The sequence below is a fragment of the Octopus bimaculoides genome, chromosome 11 (genome assembly GCF_046866305.1).
Source record: "Octopus bimaculoides isolate indiv1 chromosome 11, ASM4686630v1, whole genome shotgun sequence".
Lineage (NCBI taxonomy): Eukaryota > Metazoa > Mollusca > Cephalopoda > Octopoda > Octopodidae > Octopus > Octopus bimaculoides.
The window spans coordinates 913,013-937,668 of NC_142938.1; the positions used below are offsets into that span (position 1 = coordinate 913,013).

Sequence of the window (24,656 nt, forward strand, 5' to 3'; positions counted from 1 at the left end):
GACAATCTGCCTCTACTGAATTATCTTGATAGGGAAATATCTGATGTTTAAAACTCCGGTATTACGTCTACTACTACTACATTGTATGTTTGTTGGAAACTAATAACACCAAATGACCTAAAGTCTGACGAGAATGGTAGAGGGCAAACTATTAATTTAATTAATTCACGAATTAATTGATTGATTATTGTATGGATTTACATAAATTTTATCTGTACAAACCAATGTGTATGGTGATGAAATAGTTCTTCTGGCCGTTCGTAACGGTCGAAACCTTGAATAAAGTTATGTAACGACATCGCTTTCATTTTTTTTTATCTAATTGCTGATGTAGCTTCCACGTTTTTGCCCATTTCAACAACAACAACAACAACAACAACAATAATAATAATAATAATAATAATAATAGTAAATAACCATGTTTATTTATCCATGTTTCTAATAAAAATGATTGTTGTGTTAACTGTGGTGAAATAATGAAATATTTAGCGAACTGGGCAAAGTTTGGAAACATTTCATTCAATTACAAAACATGGCGATTCCTCGAAACGAAACAAAAAAAGAATGAAATAAAAATGGAAATATTTGAAGAGAAATAATCTACGGAGTCGTTTTAGCATCACAATTTCTCTTGGACAGTCTTTCTCTCAACATCATGTGCGGCTAACTATTAGACTTTCGGAAGATGTGACTCAGTCGTGGATCACCTTTTAATTTCTTGTCTAAAGTCATGTACTTCATGGGAGCCAGTTCTTTGTACCTGTATAGAGAAAGCAGTATTATTATTATTATTATTATTATTATTATTATTATTATTATTATTATTATTATTACTATTACCTCCGCCCTAGCGAAGGCGTAGATATTGTTTTCAATCGTGTTTGTTCGTTTGCTTGTTTGTTTGTTTGTCCGTGGACAAGATATCTCAAGAACCGCTGGATGGATTCGGATGAAACTTTCGGGGATGTTTGGCCTTGTGAGTGGCACGAACCGATTAGATTTTGGGATCGATCCGGTACTGGACAAGGATTCTGGATTATTTTTCCTGTTTTTTTTTTTTAATTTTTGAGAGCGGTCGGGTTCATTTTTAGTATTCTCGTTTGTGAGAGCAGTCGAGTTTATTTCAGATATTCTCATTTTTTAAATCCTCTCTGGCTAATCCTTGGCGGAGGATTTCGCTCTCTGAGTGCTCTTGTTATTATTATTGAGAGAAAGAGAGAGAGAGAGAGAGAGCAGTGCATACCATTAAACTGACATTGGGGTATAAATATACGAAGCCCAATATACCCATCATGACTACCCATTCGGGGAGACTTGATGGCTATTTGTAACATCGAAGAATATCGTAGATGCTCCCCGCTAGCGTTTGTGTGAAAACCCAAGCTTGCAGGAACTAAGGGACATAATCAACTGATTAAGACCAAGCAACTGACAAGCAAATCTGTGATATTGAGCAGAATATTTGCTGTCGGCCATCTTTTATATGAAGACAAAACTAGACGAGGCAACACGAACTTACAAAACAGTCGTCACTTTTGTAATGTTACCGCTTCTTCCAGCTGTGAGCTGTTCCTGGTTACAGTTAGAGAGGGCAAATATGGGTTAGTCATATTGCTATAGAGCAGAATACGAACCACTGACTGCTAGATGAGTTGTCTGAGATATTGTTGACTCAGTCATCTGTGGTCCACATGTTTTCCGTTACAAGTTTAACCAAAGTCCACCAATACGCAAGAGGTTAAACTCACAATAAGAAAAGCACAACAGAAAGGAAAACACTCCAGGCGAAACTAACCTATTGAGTCGAACCTCGAGGACATGGATTCTAAAGATGGCTTCTTCGCAATATTTCAAATATTCGTCTTCTTCGTTTTTCTGCATCGTCATCTGATTCTTTTGGTACCATTCCTGTTTTTTCACCAATTCTTTGGTTTCCTGCAACAGATAGATAGATAGATAGATAGATAGATAGATAGATAGATAGAGAGAGAGAGAGAGAGAGAGAGAGAGAGAGAGAGAGAGAGAGAGAGAGAGAGAGAGACAACGAGAAAAACGAGATCCGAAGAACCTTCTCAAAACGCATTTGGATTAAGTTTGCTTTATCTTCAATTCTCTTCTTGAGGTCGGCCAGGCAGGCTTCTTTCACACCGATCGCCTCTTCCCGAGTTAACCTTTCAGGGTCTCCAATCCGGGCCAAAAACGGTGCCAAGTAATCCACTTCAAGCGTTGCTTTCTTCTTTTTTGCTTCCATTTCTTCTTTTTCTTTCTGAGGAAGAAAAGGTAGTGTAAAGGGAAGGTAAGTCTTCTACGTAGAGTAGATTGTCCAATCCGAGATTAATGATACAGATATTGCAAAGGAAACATTCATGACTAGTAGGACACGGGATTAGCTCTTATCTCTCTCATTCTCTCTCTCTCTCTCTCTCTCACATATCCTCTTTTCCACATCTCCTTTCTCGTTCATCACACAGCTTCCCAGTGACTGTCTCTCTCTCTCTCTTTATGTACTTATCTCTTTTCCTGTCTCTCTCCCTCTCTCTCACTCACTCATCCTCTCTCTCTCTCTCTGTCTCTATTTGTCTCTCTTTTTTAACTTTCTCGCTTACGTATGTTTATGCTTTTTCTCATAGACACACACACACACACACACTGACTCTCGATAGCACAATCACATCGACGTCTACAGATCTGTCTCTCACTCTCTCCCTCCTCTCTCTCTCTCTGTCTCTCTCTCTTATTCCTCGCCTCCTCCACCTCCATTTTCTCTGTGTCTGCTAAATACGAAAGTTTATTCATATTGATTAGTGAATCAGATTAGTAATCTTAAAGATAAGCAAAAATCCTTACAACGCACTGAGTCGTTGTAACAGACGGAGAGACTTCGCTCTCTATGTGATACATCTCTGGCTGGCACTCCCCCTCCCCTCACAATTTATGATATTCTATGCTTACAACGAGTATCAGAAAATCTACGAATGTAGTTCACCTGGAAAACCGAACGCCAGCAGACGTAAACATGACTGATTATTCTCTTTGTGCGCAAAAATTAAAGGAAATTATCCTGACAAGTTTCGTGGCTGCTTGACCACTCTTCAGAATATAAGTTGCCTGAAATGGCTAGATTAATTTGCATATCACACACTTGTCACTGGTGCGATTAAACAATTACTATACATTTTTTAAGTACAAACAGCGTGTATTACAAAATCTAATATAAATTTAATGCAGTTAAACAACATTTTATAATTTCTTCGCTGTGGTAAGTAAACGTCACATTTCGCAATTTTCTTCGCGCCCAGAAAATAAAGGAGATTACCCTAATATGTCTCATGCCTGGTTGGCCTCTCTAACCACATTAAATTCATTCTAGATTTTACTGTATACGGTGACAATACCACCATGAATTTGCAACCGATTTACTTACGACAACGTAGGCGTTATAAACTCTAATCTAGTCCCTGTTTCGGTTCAAAGTGCGCGATATCAATGAATAAACTGCAAGGACTCACCAGTATTTCCCTTCGTATTTTGGCCTTCTCGTTGCGTAGTGTATCGTAAACAGAAATTTCGAGGTCATTTACACTCTCCTCTTGTATTCGGTTTTCTAGAATCTTTCTCACCTAAATAATGATAAACAAATACAATACAGACATTCTGCTTTCTATCTCCGCTACACATTCATCTGCTTTCATCCCATCATCATCATCATCATCATCATCATCAACATTATCCTTATCCAAACTATTATCATCTTCATTATCACAACCACTGCTACTCCTACATGTTTCCCTAAAATTGGAACGTCACGACTGGAAAGCTTTTGATCATAACTCTACTTGATCTGGGTTGACCTGGGTACAGCACTCACAAATCTCTCTCGCGACATAGATATGTATATTTATTTATTCATTTATTTATAAATTTATTTATTTCTCACACCCTTACTTCTTATTTCTCTGCACCCTTCTCTATCTTTCTCTCTTTTTCTTTCTTTCTCCCTCTCACCCGCAATGTCTTTCTCACACTCTATGATTCACTACCTCTCACTTATGCTTTATCTTTCCCAGTTTCTCCTTTTACTTTTCTCTCCCCCTCTCACCTTCACTCTTCTTGGTTAAGCATACAACTTTCTCACTCTCACTCAAACTCTCACTCAAACTCAAACCCTCATTGCCACTCACCTCCATTTCAGCTTTCCTGGTATCATCTCTGCTGTCAAATTCTTCTGTTATCATCTTCCTTACAAAATTGTACACATCAATTTCTCGTTTGGTAGAGCCCTCTTCACCTACCTACAATGTATACATACATACATGCATATATAATGTATATATACACACGCACACACACATACAAACGTACAAACATACATACATGTATATATTTATATATATATATATATATATATATATGTGTGTATGTGTGTGTGCGCGCGTGTGCGCACGTGTGTGTGCATGTGTGTGTGTAAGCAAACATTCTCGGCACAGCCATAATATTTGAAACTATTTTAAAATTTAAAATGTTATAAAAAGAATCTTTAAACACACCGCTTGATACAGCCTGACGGAAGAAAGATTTTTGTGGATGCATTTTCACTGTATTCAACTTTTTTCTGCCCGTGAGATAAACTGGTTTGCGAAGTTGTTATCCTCATCAACTGTTCCGTAACAGTTTCCAGTCTTTCCGGTTTTGTTTTGTTTTGGTTAGAAAATCTTAACGAAATATTCTTCTTCAGTCTTTCGGAATTGTTTACTTTATTCTTTAATTTGACATAAGAGAATACCTGGTGTTTTGTCATCGCACAAATGGGGAATTCACTGAATGGAATAATCCTAACAGATGAATCTTTCATTTGTTGTTTATGTACCCTGATTCAGTCTATTAATTTTATTCCTGTTTGACTGATATATTTCTCATTGCACAGTGGATTTTGATTTTAATCTTTTTCAATCTAATTTCACGTCCTGCAACGAATATCTTCACGTACATCTTCACATGCCAACGTAATTTCGCAATTGTTAAGTAACTTTTAAGATTTGATGGTTGTCTTCAACTGTTAATAATTTATGGCTTTTGGTTTATTTAGAGTTGATTTTATTTAGATTTGATAACGATTTGGCAATTGGAAGGTATTCGTTGTCATGATAGGTCATGTATTCTTCCTCCTTTCATCAACTTGTTCTAGTATTCTCTCTGTTCTTGAATTCTCTTACTGTTTCAGTGACATTTTAGACATTTTTAGCTGCCTATAGTATTCTTTCTTCGCTACGTTCAACATAGTTCTTTCAAACCCAATGTCTCAGTGCTAATGATGTCTTCTGTGTTTAACAAACCTCCCCTCTCCTTCCTTTTCTTTCCGTAAATAGATTCTGTCGATATGACTTTTAAATCGGTGTGTACTGTGGACTGTGAACAGATTCCCAGTTTATTATTATTATTATTATTATTATTATTATTATTATTATTATTATTATTATTATTATTATTATTATTATTATTATTATTATTATCATCATTGTCCTCGTCATCATCACCATCATCATCATCATTATTGGTCCGTCTTTACGTTCTGCTTTCATCCTTTCGGAGTCGATAAATCAAGTACCAGTGAAATACTGGAGTCGATGTAATCGACTCATTCCCGTCATCGAAAATGTTGGCCTTGTGCCAAAATTTGAAACCAGCATCATCATCATCACCATCATCTTTATTATTATTTTGTTGTCGTTGTTGTTGCTGCTGTTAATATATTTTGCAATCACATACTTTGACAAGTAATTCGAGGTAAATTCCATGGAGCTCGCCTTTATATGTTCGGATTTAATAATTCAATATTTTAAAAAAGATCGTAAATAATTCAGTAACTACATTTCGAACTGTTAAGTTAATCATGTGACTGAAGTGTCTCTATGTTCTGTGCACCTGAGTGAGTGTACACCTGGGCTGGGGGATGCGTCCGGCTGCAGTATGTGTGTATGTGATTGTTCAAACGATATGATGATAATTAATCACAGAACGTATAAAAGAATCAGTCAAGTGTGCAACAACTGTCACGTCTATCGTAAATCAGAATAGCATAGAATTACATCGCATTAACAAGAAGTCATTTTAAGACTATCTATTTATTGGCATAAAAAATATTTGGAACATTGCAAAGATAATTTGACACATGTCTGCTTTTAGAAACCTAATGTATTCATATACGTTATTAAAATGGTGCTTTTGAAACAAAGTAAGGATTTATATTTACGGCCAACACTTTATACGATATAAGTGTTGTTTACTAATGTTTTTCCTTTGTAGTTTAGTTTCGTATTGCGTGGCGTAGTGCATCGCAATGGAATTTTGGTGTAAATGTATGATGGATTGGCGGGAGATTGTTGTGTTTGTTTCATGAATATAATTCTGTCGTGAAGTGTACAAATTTCACGCTTGCGATCGAACTCATAAACCACATTGATCACAAATGGATTGTTTGCAAGGTGACATACTTGGAGTTGGACATCAATAAAGAGGCTAGAAATTTTAATGCCCTCATAATTTTGTGCAGTTTTATTAATGTTCATGTGTGGTTGGATGTCGTGCATCTTACATTGTTTTGTAAGAGGTTATTAATAAAGCGTTCAGCTGTTCTGAATATATTATATACACATACATACATACATACATACATACATACATACATACATACATACATGCATGCATACACACACATATTCATGCAAAGAGACGGAGAGGAAGTGAGAGAGTGACTTGTGAATGAGCTAAAAAAATATTACCAGGAAGTTTGTGTGTATTTCAGGTGACCAGTCAATGGACAAGGCATTACGGTCTGTCCATTTACTGGACTTGATAAATTCTCGGGTAGAATATGTAACGTTGGGATCACCAATGTGGTACTGAATGTAAATTTTTTCTTGTGAGAAAACCCTCTTGGCAAAGTCATCGTTGGCTACTTTCTCTGGATTTCGAAGAAATTGTTCGATGATGGTCTGAAGAAAGAGAAGAAACCACAATGAATAAAGCTGCGTCGACGCTCACTCACCTCCGCCCTCTCAAGAATATGTATCATTAAATGAGTGAGCGAGTATTACCTGTGGACGCTGGATGCAAGGAAACCAAATAGTAAAGCTTGTTTCTAACAAAGTCAGCTATTTAATTAATTCAAGTGACAATTGCAATGAGAAGAAATTAATTTTGCTCAGTAGGAGGAGACAACTCCAGAAGTTAATTAAAAGTAAAATGGAATGAGGAACAACAGTGACCTTTGGCAATGGGGAGATAACTACCCGTATGTTTCGCATAGAATACACTTACCCATCAACAGAATCTCCATGGGATCACTTGATCAGCTAAACATAGCAGTCAATTCACTTTTAAATCACACTCAGCGGTCTTAGAAAAGGAACGCAATTGACATTATGTTTTTGAGTGAAAATGCGGCAGAAAAATATTCAGTGTTTATGGCTGGAAACCCTTTTAAGTTCATGGCTGGAACCTCTTCTTGAAATGTGGGGAAAATTCTGTAGAAGAACCAGCAAATGAATGACTGTACACTGAACAAGTTTGCGTTGGAACCTCGTCGCTCCAGTTTCGGTTACACAGCATGGAATTTTCGGCAAGTGCTTTCTACGATTGTTTCAAGATAACCAGTGACTTTAAAGTAAGAAATGTTGGTTGGAATCTATACAGAAGTACGTCGTGTATTTTAAAGTATGTATGCGTGCGTGCACGCGAGTGTGTATGTGAGCGCGCGCGCGTGTGTGGTGAAGTGTAAAACATTTCAGAGCTTTCTCACCTGTATGGGTCTTGGTTCGAAATCGCTATTGATCTGAGGAGCAAACACCAGCAATCGTGTGCCAAACTCAACGAACTTGTACCAGAGTAAGTCTTTACGTCCAATAAAATGTTCAGTCATAGAAGCTGATGTTTCGATTCTCTTTTCCAGCCCATCGACCCTGGCATCATGGTAGAATATCATTGTCCGGTCACTCTCCGGACCCGCACTGTCAAATTTGTAGCAATGTTCTGAAAGAAGAGGAGATAACTCAGAATGCCAATGACTTGCGAAACTCCTAACCCTAATGTTCGAAACTGCAGTCCATAGATAATTCTTTATTCTGTATATTTCTCATTTTATCCTGTTCTGGCGTTTTGCAAAATTTTTCTGGAGAACATTATTTTTCTTTGTGGTTGGGTCGTTGATGACCTCTTTCTAGCATGTTGGATGTCCAACTAGTGGTCATCCCTTATACACGTGTAATATATAAATATACATACATACATACATACATACATACATACATATATATATATATATATATATATATATATATATATATATATATATACGTACATACATATACATACATATATATATATATATATACATACATACATATATACATACATTCATACATATATGTACGTATGTATGTATATACATATATATATGTACGCGGATACACATACGTATATACACACATATATGAGTGTGTATGAGAGAAAGGGAGAGAGAGGGGAATAAAAACCTTCTTGAATTGACTCCATGGAAGTTCTCTTTTTCTCTCTCTCACTCTCTCTCTCTCTCTCTCTCTCTCTCTCTCTATCTATCTATCTCTCTCTCTCTCTCCCTCTCTCACACACACGTTACCCAACTGTAGTCAACCCTTTCTCTTCCGCTATATCTCTTTCATACACAACATGTCTTATAAAATGTCGTCACTTCAACAGAGGAATGTCGTCAATGCTCACCTTTCAACGAACATTCTCGTCCGGGTTTGAAATATTCTGTGATCCAATGAGTCTCGTGGTTGCGTTCCCTGAGGTAAAGTTTGTCAATTCGGTGTTTAAAGATTTCCTTCACCATCTTCAGCCGGGTTCCTGAACAAGAATATTAGATTCGTATTTGAGAGTCTGTACACACACACACACACACACATGCCACCACCACCTGACACACACACATACTTACGTACATATTTATACATGTACACACACACACACATATATGTATATATATATATATATATATATATATATATATATATATATATATATATATATATATATATATATATAAGTTGTAATAACGAAGTCAAACCAAATAGTGAGATTTTGAAAAACGTTTCAGATCTGTGCAATATATGATTGGAAATGCATCCGTTACGTAAGACCTTCCGAATGCATTTCCTGTGAACTAATTGCGTCGACGTGAAACATACAAATTAAATGATTTCAAAATATCGGGATTTGGTTTGTCTTCAGTGTTACAACTTAAACGACTCAATGTCAGTATAAACTAATCGATCCAGACTCTACTTATCCGGAAACTGTAACAACGATTTGGAGTAGCTTTTTATATTTGACTCGAGTCGAACATTCTGGTACCGTGCACTGCTTCTTTGCGTTACACGATATGTATTTATATATATATATATATATATATATATATATATATATATATATATATACAAAGAGAGAGAGAGAGAGAGAGAGAGAGAGAGAGAGAGAGAGAGAGAGAGGGTGAGAGAGAGAGAGAGAGAGAGAGAGAGAGAGAGAGAGAGAGAGAGAGAGGGAGAGAGAGACACTTATACAAAGAAGATGAGAATGAAGAAGGGAGAAGATGAAGAGAGAGAGAGAGAGAAGAGGAAGAGACGTTGATGATGAAAGTTGCTCACTTTCATAGTTATTGAAGACGGAAATCTTTGTGACCAATCCATCGGGCATTTTGTAGTCTGCGAATTTCTCCAGTTTGGCTTTCTTGTACAAAATCACTTTCTTACCATTCGGGTAACGCATCTGAAATTCTTCAACAAACAAACGGTTTTAGAATGGTTAATGTCATTATTATTGTTGTTTTTGTTGTTTGATAGGATGGAACTATTCAAACGCATGAATTTCTCTGACAATTTTAATTACTCAGAAACATCATCCTCATCAAAAACAATAATTAAGTTAATGTCAACATATCTAATGCAGGAAATATTAACCGCCTGATGAGATCAGAATAAAACCGAAATATGTCCATAGTAGTTTCTTGTAACTGGGATGAGGACCAGAATTAGCGAATCGCTTTTATTTAAAAGAAAATGCTGCTGCCTAATTCAAACCTCTACCCCCCCCCCCCCACCTTGTATCGTTAACACTGACCCGTGTTTTATAGAACAGAACAACTTCGTGTTTATATAGCATCGGTGCTTGTTTTCCTTTCTGCAATAATCATCCAACTTAGACAAACTTGGTCGTGAAACATGAAAAAAGTGAACCATTCAAGAAATAAACTCTCAGCCATATGTAAACACGATCGCTGCCTCACGTCTTGAGGGAATTATGGTTAAGGAAACTATGGGGAAGCCCAGCAGAAGGACACCTGTTTTTCTTGACAGAACTGATTTATACCGTTTTCCGGTTGAATAGTTCTGGGATTCCTTTGTTGCAAACCTTCGAACAATGGCTTCTCTTAGCACTGCTAGACTCAAAGACTTGAGAAGAGTAATGACTTCGGAATAAGTCTTTAAAAAAAAATCGAGAACGTTCGAGTAAGAATCTAATCAAATTTACTCACCTGTGAGACTCAGTTCTAAAGGAGCGACCCAAGAAGGAGGCATGTCCAGGTATTTTTCAAAATCTTTTTCAACATCCTGAAATTTAGACGAAGAAAAATTTGGATTATTTTTAGAAAACCAATCATCAACACCACTAAATTGTCTGCTGTGTTTTCACCAAGAATAATGCGTTATGGTGGCAGAAAACGAGAAATTTGAGTGAGACGAGTAAAACTGATCGAATTACTTGCAGCCAGAAAAAGCAGTGTGTGTGTGTGTGTGTGTTTATACATACATACATACATACATACATACATATATACATATATATATATATATATATATATATATATATATATATATATATATATATATATATATATATATATATATATACAACAAAACAAGAAGTTGGGTATTTTTTGGTATTATTTATTCACCATTACATATGTTTCATTCACTAATAGGAATCACAAAGTTATACGTGTTGGAAAAAGTTCAGATATTTCAATGTAAGAAATACTAATATTAATATCAGCTGATAAAATGTATTTCCCATGTCGTTATTAAATCTTTGTAACTACAGGACTAAAACTATTACCTAAAATTCCAACCTTTCTTTTAATATCCATATTCTGCGACTAATATTGTTCACCAGGTATTTCAGCTTGCACGTATGATTTTCTCATTTGAGATCAACATCGACACGCACGCACGCACGCTCGCACGCACGCACGCGCGCACGCACGCACACACACACACACACACACACACACACACACACAATAATCTACAAAGATAAGACGGTTTTTGTAGCATAACTGTAAATTTTCAGTTTTTATCATAACTACCCATTAAATGTCTCTTCTCAGTTAAATGCAGTGCAGAATCGTGACGAATAGTTCTGGGTACAGAAAGACAGCATTTATTAAATAATTGGCAGACATGTTGCAGACAGATGGGAAAGATTTACTATTAACTTCCTTTGGTCCATATACCTCTGACTGCCTAACAAGACAAGTCTTAGAAAGACAAGGTCTGTTGAAGTCTCTTCAACATACGTCAGCTCATTCACCATATTTTCCCCCACGATATTCTGTCCATTACAATAATTTCCCAATTCCCCACATGATTATTTCTCTTCTTCACAACCGGATTAAACCAGTCCTTGTATCTTAGCTTCTTTTTGGAAGGAGGTTTTTTTCCCCAGAGTCTAGTTCTCCGTATTGTAGACCCTTCGGAATTCTTTCATCTTTCATACGAACGACATAGCCCATCCCCCACCACCGCTACCTTTCACCTCAGTCTGCTACGTCGAAAGAGAGTGTCGATGCTTATAACATTTTCAAACCCCAATACCTCAACATTACTCACATAATCTCTCCAACATATTTTCAAAATTTGTAGAAGACATTTTTGCTGAAACATTCCCAATATTTTATGTTTACAATGGAATATCCATTTTTTGACAGTTACATAACAAAACAGAAAAACAAATGTAGGTTTTCAAAATAAATATTTCTATTGCCATTTAATTTTAGACATCGTTGAGACCGTAATGAGAAATAGATTTGCAGGATTAGTTATAAACTTGAAGCTTCTTACAATCACGGGCGGTGATGGAAAGTCAGACGTCCACAAGAATATGAAATATTGCATTAAATTAATTAATTAGACATGGTTACATGTTTCGTTCAAACGAGATTTTAAAATCTATGAAAACCTCATTTAGATGGGAAGCAAAACCATCTGCAATGAATTCTTCTAATTTTATGGATTGCATTATGTGTGTGTGTGTGTGTGTGCATACATACATGCAATTATACGACATATATACACACATACACACACGCATATGTGTGTGTGTATATGTGTATATATATATATATATATATATATATATATATATATATATATATATATATATATATATATATATATATATATATATATATATATATATATATATATATATATATATATATATATATATGCATATATATATATATATATATATATGCATGGCCTTGTGGTTCGGGTGCTGCACTCTCGATAGCGAGATGGTGGTTTCAATCCATAGACCGGGTGGTGCGTTGTGTTCTTGAGCAAAACACTTCACCTCACATCGCCCTGTGGTCACTTCGACACCTGACGCCCCAAGACCTCTTTAAAATATGGAGGAGGAAACGCCTCACTACTCAAGGGTAACAACTGGAGATTATCTCCCTTTAAGAGGTCTTGGGACCAACAGGTTTTTGGGATCTGACGATACGCTATAAAGCAAAACCCTTTATGGACGTGAAACCTAAGGGAATGCCATCATCCGGCCTTCCCCACTTTTAATATAATGAGCTCTACATCTTAAAGTGTGCTTCTTCAGATTTATGTTGTTCACAGACGATGTATGGGCGCTGGAGGGGCCGTGTGGTAAGAAGCTTGCTTCCCAGCCACATGGTTCCAGGTTCAGTCCCACTGCGCGGCACTTTGGGCAAGTGTCTCCTACAATAGCTTCGGGCCGACCAAAGCCTCGTGAGTGGAAACGGAAACTGAAAGAAACCTGTTGTATATATATGTATATATATGTGTGTGTGTGTGTGCGCGCGCGCGCGCGTATGTGTGTGTGTGTGTGTGTGTGTGTATCTGTGTTTGTCCCTTCACCATCGCTTGATAACCGATGTTGGTGTGATTACGTCCCAGTAAACTTTCGGTTCGGCAAAAGAGACGATAGAATAAGTAATAGGCTTACAAAGAATAAGTCCTGGGGTCGATTTGTTCGACAAAAGGCGGTGCTCCAGCATGGCCGCAGTCAAATAAGTGAAACAAGTAAAAGAATAAGATAATATATATATATATATATATATATGTGGAGAATGGAGCAACAAAAGGGGATTTAAACATCCCCTGGTTGCTTGGATGCTTCAGACTACCCCTGAAGAATTGAGGCAAGCCTATCATTTACCTATATATATATATTTATATATATATATATATATATATATATATATATATATATATATATATATATATATATATATATATATATATATACACAACAGTCTTCCGCATAGTTTCCGTGTCTTACATTCACTGACAAGGCATGGGTCGGCCCGAAGACGAACGGAACCTGAAACCACGCTGTTGCGAAACGAGCTTCTTAACCACACAGCCATATTTGGTATAACAAACTTCAATGATTCCAGGGCCATTCCAGTCACGACCATCACTACAGCGTATAAAGCAGCGCTACTTTATCCCATGTACGGTCTACTTTTGAGATGGTAATGTAAGATTTTAGCTGCTGATTTTAGTAGATCAAGTGACAAGAAGCATGGAGGTTTTACATTGGTCGTGGCTTAGCCTTTAACCAGCTATAATCGATGATCAATGGCATTCCAGTCATGGCCATCCCATCCTTTTTTCCTAAATGCAAGGAAATCAAGACCGCGTCATCTAATGATGGTCAGGTGTGTTTTAGGTGAGGGTTGCCTAGTATTTCTAGCAGTAAGGATGACTACTTAGAGCCTCTCCCGCTGCATGATGATGATGATGGTGATGACGATGATGATGATAGCGGTAGGTTGACGGGTGGTGCTGGTGCCCATGGTAGACGTTGGTGTGCATGTATGTTGTTGTTGTTGATGATGATGATGATGATGATGACACATGACCAAAATCAGTCCTAATTAGGTGAGGATTCAAGTAAAACTGTCAGCTAAGACATGTCATAGAACAATGACATGTCATAAAGTGTGAAGTATTTGATAATCGCAGTGGAAGGCATCGACACCTGAACAGTTTAGATATCTAATTAATACCTTCGCTATCGTGGCAGGTGTAAATGGATACGCGGGGATATGTATGTATGTATGTATGTATGTATGTATGCATGTATATGGGGGTGCGTGCGTGTATGCGTCAGTGTGCGTGAACGTATATGTTGGCGTCTGTGTGTGTGTGTCTGACGATGTGACGTGTGAGTGTATATGCGAATGTGTATGTGTACGCTGACGCACACTCACGTCTGCATGGATGTAGAAATTGTGTTTATTTGGCAAACTCGTTAAAGCGGAGTGTTTCCTATCATACTCTTATGTTGCAGAATTTCGTTAAACGGAAACTGTGTGGAAGCTTATATAAAGAGAAGTTCTAATTCTTGGATAACAGACTTAATATGTCACCTTATTTAACCCTACCACCTGATTGTGGGGCAGGGTTAGAGGAAAGCCTGCCATGCAGAGTTTTTGTTTGGAGATCATCAGCCACAAGCACGGTGGCCTCCCTCTGTCCAGGAATCGGCTTCCCTAGACTCCTCAGCTAACCTCTGTACTGCATACAATCAGCCGAGCTTTGGATTCTATTGTCACACCACAAATGTCTTTGACACTCTCTTGCACTCTTGCCCTCCACATTGTTATATTCTGCCAATTGTCCCCTATGGGGAAGAAACAATGGACAGAGCAACGGGACAGAAAAGATAGAAGCGTTTGAGATGTGGATCCTTCGTAGATTGGGAAGAATCAACTGGAAAGAAACGGTAGTTAATGTCGCAGAACTCGAAAAGCTGAAAATCCAAAGACAGCCGTGGTCAAGAATCAAGTCTACAAAGCTATCATACTTTGGGCATACGATACGCCGAGCAAAATGCTTGGCGCTATTTCGTCTGTCTTTACGTTCTGAACTCAAATTCCGCCGAGGTTGACGTTGCCTTTCATCCTTTCGGAGTCGATAAAACAAGTACCAGTTACACGTTGAGGCCGATGTAATTAGCTAGGCCACCTCGCTTCCTCCAAATTCAGGTCGTGTGCCTATTTTGGACACACGATGCGTAACGACTTATGTTTGATGAAATTTTCCTCCATTCCTTCTCCTTAATGTCGGCGTCCTAAACAGGTGATGCTGCTGTTTTTCCTTGAACAAAACCATTAAAAGAACTGGGTCTGCTCTTTGTACACACTCTTATAGAGTCAATAACCACGCAAAGAAATTTTTAGATACACCTACCTCGTCATCTTCAAAATCGAGACGGATATCTTCTTCTAAAAAACGTTTGGAAGGCAGTTCATCTTGAGGAAATATATATTCCCAATTGGTGCCATCATTCAGATCGTACTGCATCTTCTGCAAGAATTTTAAAATTCATCACAATCAACTAACTTTTCTCCACACAAGAACTGAGCGATAGAAAATTCTTAAAACATCAATTTCTGTGTGATTGTTATTAAGAATTTACAATGAAAAGTGTTAGCTTGCTCGTCTTCGTCAGATTGTCTGTCGAAGAAGTCAAAGCTTCGAACTCACTATTAATCTCTTCCTCTTCAAAAAAGTATTGAGAGATCCTTCAGTTTCATGCTAAGTTGTTTTGATATATACAACTTGACACAAAAACAAAGATTAAGAAGGAGGGACTGACCGACCGACGGATGGACGGAGGGAAGGATGGACGGAGGGGAGGATGAATGGGTGGAAGGAAAGACGGACGGACAAATCGATAGTTAGATAGATCGATCGATCGAGAGATAGATAGATAGATAGATAGATAGATAGATAGATAGATAGATAGATAGATAGATAGATAGATAGACAAATGGATAGATAGGTCTATCGATAAATAGATAGATAAATAGACAGACAGACAATACAGACAGACAGATCAATCGATCGATAGATAAACAGACAGACAGACTGATCGATCGATCGATAGACAGACAGATAGATAGATAGATTCTATCACTATGTATAGAATGCAAACACGTTCTTTCTGTGCCACAAAAGAGACAGAAAGTGTCTTGACTGACAGTTTCACCGTTCGTTAACCGCTTCTCAGAGAAGGCGTAGCCATGTTCGTTTCTCAACTAACAGCATGGGTCAGCTCTTATAGAAACAATTTAATGAATTAGGCCAGAACATTAGCAGATAACTTAATTTGCATCTTAAAACTTTTGATAGCTTGTCATTAAAATAGATATTGCATAAAATAGATATCATTTCATTAATGACGAGTCGTCAAAAGGACTAATATGCAGATTAGGTTATCCATTAATGTGCTAGCCTAATTTTTGACTGCTATATGTATGTGCGCGCGCGCGCGTATATGTATATATATATATATATATATATATATATGTATATATATATATATATATATATATATATATATATATATATATATATATATATATATATATATATATATATCGGCTGACCCATGATTTTCATTGAGGAAGGAAAACCGGTACATCTTTAAGACGCGGTCAGCAAACTAAAATAATCCGTCAGAAGATTCCTTTCCTCTTTTCTACACATTATTAATATAAAAAGAATAGGGTTATTGTCTTAACAGAGTGGGGGCTCACACACACACACACACACACACACACACACACAGAGGTTTATATATATAGTTGGGAGCAGTGGTGGAGTAACTAGGTACGCATGATCTTCACAAGGTACATCTTAATTTGTCCTGATGAGACATCTGTTAATCGAAAACTCGATTTTAAATCGTTCAGCGAGTTATGACAATTATCTGTGTTAAATGAAAGACACGGAAAAATCAATTCAGATGGAAACGAAAATATTTTCTTTTTTTACTTTACAATGTATATATATAAATATATATACACATACATACATACATACATACATATATATATATATATATATATATATATATATATATATATATATATATATATATATATTTACTTGGAGAATGGAGCAACAAATACAAGAAAAAGCATTTTCGTTGGACTAGATAGCCGTTGTTTTATTATGTGGAGTTTGTGAAATGAGTCAGTGTGGAGGTTTATCGAGGCAAACCTACCACTTACCTATATATATATATATATATATATATATATATATATATATATATATATATATATATATATATATATATTTGTGTGTGTGTATATAGCAACACGGAAATCGGAGATTTTGCTCCGCCTACGACTTTCTGCCGCAACTACAGTTTAGCCAAGTTGGTAGGTTTCACTGTTGATAGTCACCAGTTTGGCGAGTGATTCGTATTGATGAGAAGAATTGTGGTTGACGTAATACTGGGATAGAAGAGAGAAAGAATAAACATCCAAATTATTTAATCTCGCTTAAAGAATAAATATTCTGACTCACAACGGATCCGTGATTAAGAACAGTAAAAGAAAATAATATTTAAACAGAACAGTGACATTATGAATAAATATACAGAAAAGAAAAATCCATAGACATTGTCAGTATTTACATACAGCAGAAGATAAAATGTCCGATAATTGAGAAGCTGAAGAAAATTGTTGCATGTCACAGAAAGAACATTCGCAGACAACAAACAAAATTACGTATTGTGGAGGAGAAAATATGAGTATGTAGTGAGGACGAATCAGATGCGGAAAAGACAAGGATTGTTTGAGTAAATCCCGACTCTAAGTTTTGTTCTGAAAATGGGTTTTTCAAACAAACTGGACACAAACATTTCACTGAAAGAAAGGGCACAGACGGATGCTGACTGGCTGATTATTTCTGCAGTGTGTTGTCCATGATTTGGAATAACACCAAACTCGAAGTCATATGCCTGACCAATTGAACAAACGATGTGGCCGAGGTGTGTCACAAGCACAGATATGTGCTGATGCGAATGAGTGAATGTATTTCACTGTGGGTGTAGTAAACAGATGTAAGACTTAAAAACATAGAGTAATGTGTGCGTAAAAGTTTTAGTGAGAGACAGAATAATGTGTTTGTATAACTGTATTCGTGAAAGAAAAATATTAAGATTTACACTATAAAATATTCATAGAATATTCAAAGCACTTACAAAAACAAAAGGAAATTTTCAAAGAAATGCCATTTATAGAAAGAAAAAAAACATTCAACTTATGGGGAGAAAAAATTTTGTAGTAGGTATTTCTTTAGATGACGACATTTCGAAATGAGCTCAATCCTAGAATATAATCTAAGACTTGCATGATAACGCTAATCTAGGACTTGTATGGTGACGTTAATCTGTAGAGATGTCTTTCACGGTGACGTTAATCTGCAGGGAAGTACGATTTACCCAATCAAGAACCACCTAACATGTTTCTCTTAGTTTTTTCATCCCTTACTCCTTCCACCTTATTCTTTACCGTTGTATTTCCCCACACTGCAACATCCAATAGATTCACCCAACAACTGCCAACAAGACAGGATGGCCACAACCTGGATGTCTGATCGGGAGTAGCCAAGAGTTGACTGTATTCCCGTGACCACAACATAAAATAATCAGTGAACAAGTAACGACTGCATTTCTACTTGTCCACCCCACTGTATACAATGAATACTAACCGAAATTCCATTTGAGCAGTCTTGCATATTAACCCAGTAATTCTTGTGATTCCATGCCGATTCTATGCCAAGGTAGCTGTCTGTCTTTAGTGGTTGCGCCTCTCCTGTGAAGGGTTCAATGAAGAAACTCTCGCCCACTTCTCGTATCCCTGCCAACACCAACACCCAGCTGTGAACGCGCATCCCTCGCATCAAGTCAATGGCTGGCTCTTCAAGTTTCTGTCAAAAACAACAACAACTATAGTAGTAGTAGTAGTAGTAGTAGTAGTAGTAGTAGTAATAGTAGTAGCAGCAGCAGCAGCAGCAGTAGTAGTAGTAGTAATAGTAGTGATGGTTTGAGAAAATTTGAGAAACAAAAAGAGAATAAGTAAACAAGATATATCGCAACAACATTGACAAGTCAGAACATATGACATGATCCAGAGTATGATATATCGTTAAGCAACGTATTATACCAGTTATACATTACCACTATATGACGCCGCAACAGTATATGCCAGATAAATAGCTAGCTAGCTAGCTAGATAGATAGATACACGTATATAAATAAATGTATGTATGTGTGTCTCGTATAACCTGTACACCGTATGGTATCGTCGAAACAAACTATGACGTTACAACAATATGCAGTGCGTCACAGGTACGACATAACAATATAAGATAAATGTCACATCAATATGCAAACGGAATATGCATGTGTACGACCTGAAATCCAAAGAATGTCTCGAGAAAGAAATTTGCTTGACAGAAACTTTATTTTGCATTTTCTGAAGAAAGGCAATTGTCCGAAACGTCATTTTCCCTCGTCACTCATTTTCATTATATTTATCAATCAACTCTTGTAGAATATACTTTGGGATGAATGAAAGTGAAACTTACAGCAATCCGAGCGTGTTCTTCAGCAACAACTTTTTCTTCATTTTCCTTCTTCTCTTTCAGAGCTCGAGCCACTTGTTTGGCTTCAAATTTACTGGTCAAATCCTTCGGCGGTCGTACAGCATACTTCTTTATCACGTTTACTGGCACTGGCAGCTCAACCTGATCGGAATTAATACAATCAATTACCAGACGTGCATGATGGCATAAAGAAAGCAATTGATATCGTATTGGACATGACTGGCATGCATGATATCACAGACCAAATATACACAGCAGACAGAGGCATGTTAGATAAATACACCATATCACAGATACAAGACATCGAATCAGATACAGCAAATATGTATGATATTAGATAAGATGTATTAAACATGAATGTTTGTACAGCGGGGACATCAAACATCCGTTATTGTATTTACTATACCAGATACACATCTATATCTGTCACAGCAGACATATATATACATATAACATTATATCTACCAAACCACACACACACACACATATCATAACAGACATGTGCATATATGTATGATATAACTACCATACCATTACATGTATATACGTATAAGTGTATGTATGTATATATATATGCATATATGTATATATGCATATATGTATATCTGCATATATGTATATATATATATATATATATATATATATATATATATATATATATATATATATATATATATACATATACATAGTGTGTGTGTGTGTGTGTGTGTGTGTGTGTGTGTGTGTGTGTGTGTGTGTGTGTGTGTGTGTGTGGATACTTCAGCAATGTAACTACACACGTGTTATTGGCGGTTTCTTTTCCTCCTTCGGACTTTTCCTTTGTCCTTTCCGACAATGAGCTATGCTCGAAACGTCAAGAACTCTCTCTTTTCACTGAGCGTGAAATTAATACAGTCCTTGTGCACATTCTCCTTTTGTCTGTTACCGTCAATTTTATTGATCGTTTATTTAAATTGACTATATATATGTATGTATGTGTGTATGTATGTATGTATGTGTGTGTGTGTGTGTGTGTGTGTGTGTGTGTGTGTGTGTGTGTGTGTGTGTGTGTGTGTGTGCAAGAAATATAGGCGGGAGATGAAAATTCGTACCGGCAGTGGCCAGTGAGAACGCCAGATGCATTTCAGCGTTTGTGGGCCTTTTCAATGGCGTCTACACTGCTCGCCGGCAGCCACGTTCCTGGACGAGAATTCACTGTCGCTGGAAAAGGAGACTGTGAATAAAATATTCACTGATGTTGCGAATAACCGCCCGACTAAATACAAATCCGTTGTATGCAAATGTGTTAGCATGAAAAGAAGGGACATGCGCATAGCATACAAAGGTTTTAAAAAAAAGGGGAGGCAGGATGATAGAGATGTGGCCATCCTGATACAGGAACGCCTCTAGGGATAATCGAGGAACCCTATTGTCCGAGATTTCCCTGAAACCCCAGGGGCAAGTGCACTCTCCAATTCCTTCTCTCCGACTCACAGGTCAACACTTAGAGAGGTACAATAATAATGATAATGTTTGTCTTGATAATAATGTCGGTTGTATTAATAATGTTGTTTGGTTTCTTATTCTAAATATTTGGCGCCTTCAATTCCGGAGGAAGAATAAAAATTAAAGCAGATTGAAATTCAACAAAGCTATTTCGCCATAGAATTCCGGTTCTTTGTTTGGTTAAAGAATATTTAGTAGAAAATGAAATATTGTAAAATTGAGTTTGTTCTAAACCATCAAGTCACACACACACACACACATCTATAACTTATGAACTCGAAAGATACGCTTGTCTACATTTCAGCGGCAGGAGACAAGGCGGAGGGGGCGGGGCGTAGTTCGGGTTCAGCTTGAAAAGAAGTAAAGAATGAAGTGGAAGGGGGTAGACATTGGAAGTGAGAATCAGTGGAAGAGATGGGATAAGAAGGGATAAAATGGGAGATTTCGTGGGCGACGGAAACAAGACATGCATATGCAAACACATTCCCACGCAGATGCATTCGTCTAGCCACACACACACACACACACACACACAGAAGGCAGCGAACCGGCAGAATGGACTGCCCTCCGGACAAAATGTTAACGGCATTTCGTCCGTCTTTACGTTCGAAGTACAAATTTTGCCGAGATCGAACTTGTCTTTCATCCTTTCGGGGTCGATAAAATAAGCACCCACCCCAACTCACACAAACCCCAAAAATGCTCACGCTGTGCTGTAATTTAAAACCATTATTTCCAACCACAAGATTCCGAGTTCAGTCCCAGTGCGTGGCGCCTTGGGCAAGTGTCTTTTACTATAATCTCGGGCTGACCAAAGTCTTGTGAGTGGATTTGGTAGACGGAAACTGTATGGAAGCTTATATATATATATACATACATATATATATATATATATATATATATATATATATATATATATATATATATATATATATATATATATATATATATATATATATATATATATGTGTAAGTATATATGCATATATCTGTGTGTGTGACTTTGTGTCTATGTTTGTCCCCCACCACCGCTTGATAACCGGTGTTGGTGTATTTACGTCCCCGTAACAGTTCGATAAAAAAGACCGCTAGAATAAGTACTAGGCTTTAAAACAAAATAAGTCCTCGGGTCGATTTCTTCAACTAAAACCCTTCAAGGCGGTGCCCCAGCATGGCTGCAGTGTAAGATTACACACACACACACACATATATGTGTGTGTGTGTGTGTGCCACTCGAGGTAGCTCTTGGTTTTACTGTGTCACCCAGCTCCCTACATAGGCTTCCACAACAGACCCAAAAGCGCCGCCTGAGATGAACAGTCCCACCCCTCACTCCTTTCAGTTTCTGTCTACTAAATCCAACCCCAGGGCTATAATAAAAGCCACTTGCCCGAGGTGTCACGCAATGAGACTGAACTCAGACCCATGTGATTGGGAAGCAAACTTCTCATTGCACTGCCACGCCTTCACAATAGATCAAATATTTCCAACGCCCAGCTTTCCCGAGTGATCGACCCACGACTGCTAACGTAAAAGCTATGGAATTCCTGAATGATACAAGGGAAATAACTTTATTTGAAGAGTTGTTTCCCTTTATTGAAGTTTAAATCCCGTCCAAGTGATTGATTCTATTTAGTTTCTAGTTGTTTACACCCATGTCAACACCGATGAAGCGCTCCACCAATGACCGTCACCTCCTTTTACCACACAATGTACAGTCAAACTACATTTTTATTCAATACGATCTTATTCTCAAGCCATTAGTGTTGTATTGGTGTGAAAGAAGCTTTAAAGTTGGTTCACACCAAGCAACAGAGGGCGCTCGAGATGACGTAAAACAATGAAGAACGACTCAGTCGTGGGGTGTGGGAAAATAGGGCGGCGGAAGGGAAGACGGTGGCAAGTGCAATATTTTGGCCAGGTTATCAATTTCTACAACATCTTGGACAGGATTGTCGATGCACCCCATGGCACAAATGTCAAACTGTGCCAGTTAACAATTGCTTCTGATGCAACCCCAACTTGCTTCATTGCAATAGACTGTTTAGAGTCCAGTTCGGTCCAGCAGTACATCAAAGTTACAAACCGTGTCAACAGCCGACGGACACCCGAGAAAAAACGAATCTGGTCTTCAGCTCCGACAGTAGTTGCAAATGGAACACCTCCACCTTCTTCCTTCAGGTACTGTCTCTTCTGATACTCAGAAGAATTGTGGTGGATCAATGCCAAAGATGCAACGAATCAGAGATTGAGGAAGTCATGTTATTCACTAGGATTCGAATGTCACTCAGAATGTAATTCGTGTCAAACCATTAACAACAGTCAGTCATAAAGGGGTAGATTGGGCTTCATCTGTACCCGTGTCGCTTTGGTAGCATGTGCTGCTCTTACACAATAAAGCAATTGGAGGCGCGGGGGGGGGGGGGATAATAAAGGTATAAAACAAAAATTAGAACTAAATAGTTGTCCTTTTCCTTTCAAAAGAATTGTTAGCACTATAGAAGAGTGGCCCTGACTCACACACCCATGCTAGTCAGTAGATGGACAGGCAAGTCAGTGAAACCCACAATAAAAAATTTAAAAAAACCTTCCACATGTATAAGTAAGTGTAAACTGTAAATCAGGTGTAGCGGGGGGGGGGGTATCTATCTATCTAATAAAACAACCAACCAACTGAATGAATGAAAATAAAACAAATTTTGAAATCTGAAATAAAATCTTCCTCAAAATTAATCAAAGAAAGTTGAAAATAATAAAATAAAATGTTATTCAAAAGTGAACCATTCTGAAAGATGTTTTAGAATATTCCAAAAACATTCCTCTCCAGTTTCCCCATATTTTCCCCTCCAAACAAACTCATCCAGATGCAATTCAATCACATTTCTCTCTACTCCCATCATACTTTTGCATCTTCCCAGAAACATTTTCAGCTGGATTGGTAATACTCGTCAGTTACTGGATCCACAGTCTTCTTTTTAGGATTTGCTTTGAAATGGGAATACCATGGTTCGGCATCAATGTCAGTTATTCCATTGTATCCACTCCAACAATCAGAATGGTTAGTCGTTCCTGGTTCTATATACTTACTGATAAGAGGGAGCAAAGTTCCAGAGGAATGACCATTCCCAAACACCAGAAATCCTATTGCCCCATCCTCCAAGAGTCCACTTCTCCTCTGCTATTCTGCCTCTATTATACTTTCTTTTGCAAATCAAAGATTTCCCTATTTCAACAATGTGCCCAACTCCTCCGACTTGGTAGGGTTTACATACAAGATGGAGACTTGTTATGTCTCACATGCATTGATACCACTGTGTCACTGTTGCATCTGAAAAACCTGCCACATCAGACGAGATATTTATGGAGTCAGAAGAATAAAGTCTAGGAGTCTCAACTTAGAATTTTCCA

At 37.4% G+C, this 24,656-nt stretch overlaps 1 protein-coding gene across 3 annotated transcripts in view; it reads right to left on the reverse strand.

Annotated features, from left to right (window-relative positions):
- Nucleotides 1-403: 403 nt before the first annotated feature.
- LOC106882536 (dynein regulatory complex subunit 7) overlaps nucleotides 404-24,656 on the reverse strand; it is a 31,374-nt gene continuing 7,121 nt past the window's right edge. Inside the window, exons 5-17 of one of the 3 annotated variants that reach the window (XM_089359188.1) lie at nucleotides 19,746-19,904; nucleotides 18,867-19,085; nucleotides 15,549-15,665; nucleotides 10,568-10,643; nucleotides 9,681-9,809; nucleotides 8,755-8,883; nucleotides 7,799-8,028; nucleotides 6,780-6,992; nucleotides 4,182-4,292; nucleotides 3,510-3,620; nucleotides 2,069-2,266; nucleotides 1,796-1,935; nucleotides 404-760 (exon numbers count right to left, since the gene is read on the reverse strand). In XM_089359188.1, the coding sequence (XP_089215314.1) occupies nucleotides 664-760; nucleotides 1,796-1,935; nucleotides 2,069-2,266; nucleotides 3,510-3,620; nucleotides 4,182-4,292; nucleotides 6,780-6,992; nucleotides 7,799-8,028; nucleotides 8,755-8,883; nucleotides 9,681-9,809; nucleotides 10,568-10,643; nucleotides 15,549-15,665; nucleotides 18,867-19,085; nucleotides 19,746-19,904 (1,929 nt within the window). In that variant the 3' untranslated portion in view covers nucleotides 404-663. The remainder of the gene's footprint in view (nucleotides 761-1,795; nucleotides 1,936-2,068; nucleotides 2,267-3,509; nucleotides 3,621-4,181; nucleotides 4,293-6,779; nucleotides 6,993-7,798; nucleotides 8,029-8,754; nucleotides 8,884-9,680; nucleotides 9,810-10,567; nucleotides 10,644-15,548; nucleotides 15,666-18,866; nucleotides 19,086-19,745; nucleotides 19,905-24,656) is intronic. The other 2 variants (XM_089359190.1, XM_089359189.1) reach the window with 2 other exon arrangements.